The 4,856-nt window shown below is 49.0% G+C and overlaps 1 protein-coding gene across 1 annotated transcript; it reads left to right on the top strand.

Annotated features, from left to right (window-relative positions):
* Positions 1 to 278: 278 nt before the first annotated feature.
* On the top strand, positions 279 to 4,523 carry dusp6 (dual specificity phosphatase 6). Its single transcript, XM_004086236.4, has 3 exons — positions 279 to 1,244; positions 1,439 to 1,876; positions 2,968 to 4,523. The coding sequence occupies exons 1-3, from the start codon at positions 842 to 844 to the stop codon at positions 3,279 to 3,281; spliced, it is 1,155 nt and encodes a 384-aa protein (XP_004086284.1). The 5' UTR covers positions 279 to 841; the 3' UTR covers positions 3,282 to 4,523.
* The last annotated feature ends 333 nt before the right edge of the window (positions 4,524 to 4,856 follow it).

The raw sequence follows: 4,856 nt of genomic DNA, 5'->3' as shown, positions 1-4,856 counted from the left end.
ATTGAAAGTGTCCTCCTAATCACGACATCCGGATGTGATGGCGCGTCCTGCTGTCAGTCTGCCTCTTCCTTCCTTCTCCCTGCAGTTCTTCTGTTTGTTTGCACTCACTTGATCCGGAGCGGAAATTCCTCTCCGTTTTTGTGAATGACAAACTCATTTACAATTCATCAACACTAGCCGTTCCATCCGGCCCCCGTTTCCAAGGCGACCGCGGCTCGGGCTCCTCTGATTGGCTGTGGGGAAGGACCTGGCCAATCAAACGGCCTCCGTTCGGAGCCATTCAGCAGCCTGGCGCCGCGCAGAGCTCTTCCAGTCAGAGCCCGCTGTGCGTCTGATCATAGCGAGGAAAGGAGCGAAGGGTGGGGGAAGCAGACTGCAGCTGCAGACACCGACACCCGCACGGGACCCGCATCCACCGACCTCCTCCGTTGTTTTCACTTTGGATCTCTAGGAGCAGAAGGAGACGGTTAGGCGGTGGGATAGCTGCTGCGCTCGGATCCTGGTTATATAAGAAACGAGGAAGCGCAGCGCCAGTGTGACTCATTGATAAATAACTCTCTGGGTCTTCAGGCAGATGCATGAATGAGCGTCAGTGCAGGTAGTCCGCAGTCTGGAAATCCGTAGGAGACCTGCAAGTTTACCAGCATTTTGCGTAAAAGCACAGGAAAATCGCGTTTTTTGTCACCAAAACGGGACCAGATTTTGCGTTTTGGCTTGAGAGAGTCGTGCTTCTGCGGGGGCCCTCCGCCAAAGAAAGACAGAGACAGAAAGTCGGGCTTTGCGCCTCAGCCAGGAAGCTCCCCCCTCAGTCTCTCCGAACATTTTGTACTCCTACTTCTCGATGCTCGACAAGATCAAGCCCGTCGTCCAGCTCGAATCGGTCATGGCGATCAGCAAGACGGTGGGCTGGCTCCGGGAGCAGCTGGAGACGCGCAGGGAGGCCCTGCTGGTGATGGACTGTCGGGCCCAGGAGCTCTACGAGTCGTCACACGTCGAGACGGCGATCAACGTGGCCATCCCGAGCCTCATGCTCCGCAGGCTCAAGAAGGGGAACCTGCCCGTGCGCTCGCTGCTTTCCAACGGGGAGGACCGGGACAAGTTCGTGCGGCGGTGCAAGACCGACACCATCGTGCTGTACGACGAGTACAGCAGGGAGTGGAACGAGAACGTGGACGGAGGGTCGGTGTTGGGTTTACTGCTGAGGAAGATGAAGGATGAAGGCTACAGGGCCTATTATTTGGAGGGTGAGTGTCTGCCATTCATAATATGTGTCGATCCATTCACAAGAATTAACGGAGAGCGCAGCACTCGTTCGCAATGCCGTGCGCAATCTCTTCGTTTGCATTCTGTTTACGCGCAGAGAGGAAGTCGTTCCAGTCTAGTGACAGGTCAGACTGCAGAACAGCCCAGCTCACATTTACTGGCTCTTCCTCTCCAGGTGGCTTCAGCAAATTCCAGGCCGAGTACCCGGCTCTGTGCGAAACCAACCTGGACGGCTCCCCCAACAACAGCAGCTCCCCCACAGCCCAAGTCCTGGGCCTCGGTGGGCTCCGGATCAGCTCCGACTCCTCCGACATCGAGTCAGACATCGACAGGGACCCCAGCAGCGCCACAGACTCAGACGGCAGCCCGCTGTCCAACCCGCAGCCCTCCTTCCCGGTGGAGATCCTGCCGCACCTGTACCTGGGCTGCGCCAAGGACTCCACCAACCTGGACGTGCTGGAGGAGTACGGCATCAAGTACATCCTCAACGTGACTCCGAACCTGCCCAATCTGTTTGAGAACGCCGGGGAGTTTAAGTACAAGCAGATCCCCATCTCGGACCACTGGAGCCAGAATCTGTCGCAGTTCTTTCCGGAGGCCATCAGCTTTATTGGTGAGTTATTCAGGGAAAAGGCGCACAGTGTTAACTCAGAAAGCTACCTTATTGACTTATTACTGTAGCCCTGCAGATGTCTTTTCTAACCCTTTGACGCAGGAATAATAAAAAAAAGGTTTTTACCTGTAAAATAAATTCGGCTCATTTGGGAGCAGAAGTGGTTTGATTCATATTTACACAAGAAGCCGTAACAAGACACCCCCTGTCTGTGAAACAGGAAAAGGAGATTATGAGACAATCGTGAATATTTGTAAAGGAAAAGATAGAACTTTAAACTATTGAAGGGCCATAATCTCATTACTGTGATATGTTGTCTGACTACCCAGGAAGTCCTTAGGTTCTTCCTGTGCCATTGAGATTAGATGAGGTGTCCCTGGCTGCGGTCTTATCACTCAATCATGCAGGGACACGCAGAGTGCGCAGATTAAGGCCATTGTGTTAGGGAACAGAACCACAAGACTGCCTCTTATGGCGCAATGCCCAAAATGCACAGTGTACAAACGATTTGGCATGAATGGAAGACATCCTGGTCTATCTCTTGTCCCGGAGCTTGTGTAATTGCAACACAAAGGGCGACGTTGAAACAGGAGAACAGGGGAGAGTGAGGGAGGCGGGGGTAATTTGAGCGCAACAGGAAGGAAGTGGTATTGAAAGTAATCTAGGACATGGTTTTGCCCCCCCCCCCCTTCCTCCTCCCCTTACATTACAAAAGGAGCCATTTACAGGGCCTGTTGACATCCTGTTCGCCTTGACAGGGTGCCCTCATGACTCCTGCATTTACACACCCAAATGGCACCATTGTCAGAGCAGCCCTGGCCAGCGGAAGAACGCTTTAATAGACTGTAATAGTCAATTTCCCAGAGGGCTACTCCAGGCCAGAAAAACAAGTCAGGGAAAAAAGTAGACTCTGTTTATGTGCAGTAGCTCATGTTCGAAAACCCCAACAGCTGGAAGATGAGATCTTTTTTGTTTCACTTTAAAGAGATGCGCAGATGTTTTTCCTAAGTGTGTCTAAAAGACTTCATAGAAAAAAAGAAACATGTTTTTGTGTGGAGTATTAAATAAAAATGTCTCTTTCTTGTCCTTAGATGAAGCTCGAGGCCAGAAGCGTGGAGTTCTGGTCCACTGCCTGGCTGGCATCAGTCGTTCAGTGACCGTGACTGTTGCCTACCTGATGCAGAAACTCAACCTGTCCATGAATGATGCTTACGACATCGTCAAGATGAAAAAGTCTAACATTTCACCCAACTTTAACTTCATGGGCCAGCTCCTGGACTTTGAGCGCACTTTGGGCCTTAAGAGTCCGTGCGACAACCGGATGGCTCCACCAAACCAGCAGCTCTACTTCACCACCCCGACCAACCACAACGTCTTTCACCTGGACCCCTTGCAGTCCACGTGAGGTCTGCCTCAGCCGGCCCTTTTGATCAGCGGAGGTTGGGAGTGCCTCCTGTTGAAGAAGTTGCAAAAGGTTTCTCTTTTTTTTTCCCCGTCGCCCTCTCTGCGACCTGGCTTCTGATGTTACTCATGCAGCTGGTTTGAGGCAACAGCTGCAGAGCGCAGTTACTCCAGGGCCAAAGCAGCCTGGCCAGAAAAACAGCAGCTGTTGACTCCATTTGGAGAGACAGTTGAAAAAACAGAATCATTTGGAGAGTCTTTAAACTTCCTGTCAATGCGGCTGAGGAATTCAAGATGATTTGATGGACAGTTGTATGTTAAGCTTCAGATTTCCTAGGCTGGTGTGCCAAAGAGACATGATTGTTCAAAGTGGACAGCAAATTGTTTTTGTATCCATGTTTTGGGGTCCTGCACTGCTCCCCCCATGACTTCAGGGTGCATCGTCTCCTTCATCTTCTGTGAAGACATGCCTGCGTGGGGTTAAAGCACCCTGAACTTTAGAAGGCACTCTGTCCACTGATCTCGATTTTACACTTGTGGACACTTTTCAAACATTTATACATTATGTATATATCTTAATATAAAAGACTACAAAAGCCTTGCTGTAGTATATACCCTCTGGAAATGGGTACTCATCACTCTTGTGTTTCATATTCTAATATGTAAGGAAACAATTGATTATTATCATTAAGGTAAATATGCCAAAACTCAGTAGGCTTGCTATGAAATGTGCAGAACTCTGCCAGCTTTTTCTGCACCCACCCTCTTATAAAAAAAGTCACCTTTGTTGTTTGCCTTACTTGCACCTACAAGGTTTGTGTTGCACATTAGCCTTCAGAGAAGTTTGCAAATATTTATTTACTTTTTTAAAGCTTACACCCTGATTTTCCTCAGACAACCAACCAAATCGTTTGTGGTTTTAATTGATCTGATCATAGGTTCATCTGTTCTTTATGCTAACTGTGCGTGGTCTCTGAGGGTTAATGTTGGTCTTCCAGACTTGTGTGCATGAATCAATACAGACACGTGGACAAAGCTGAGGGCTTTGCTTGCCTCGCTTCTTCAGGGAAAACTCTTTGAAATGCAGTTTGTTTTGTTAATATGAGAGTAATTGAAGTTGGGAGAATTGTCATTCCCCGTTCTACAAATAAGGTCTTTTTCATGATGCCCCCCCCTCCCCCCATACTCTTCTATTACGAATGTATAGAAAAGCTAAGTTATTAATAAATTGCTATTTTGTCTACAACTTTTGTTTCTTCGCTGTTTTCTTCTTCGGTGGACACACCTGCGGGTCTTCTGTCTGCTCCCGCAGTAGCACATTTATGTAAGTGTTTCCTCACTTACATAAGTGTGTTGACCAGCAGGCCCAGTCACGACAACAGAAACAGTTGCCATGAATCACAAGGCTCTTTCTCAGAGATCCTGCTTTCCATTAACCACGACTTTCTAGTTCAGAGGAAGTGGTCCTGTCATATGACACTTGTGTAACATAAACGTTGAACATTTTTTGTTCCGGCATAATCAGCCACGGCAAAAAGCCACACAGCAGGTGCAAAGTTAGAAGGTAAACAGCCAAACT

The sequence above is a fragment of the Oryzias latipes genome, chromosome 6 (genome assembly GCF_002234675.1).
Source record: "Oryzias latipes chromosome 6, ASM223467v1".
In the NCBI taxonomy this organism is placed as follows: domain Eukaryota; kingdom Metazoa; phylum Chordata; class Actinopteri; order Beloniformes; family Adrianichthyidae; genus Oryzias; species Oryzias latipes.
Note: the sequence above shows the minus strand (reverse complement) of the source record. Positions and strands in the feature narration are given on the sequence as shown.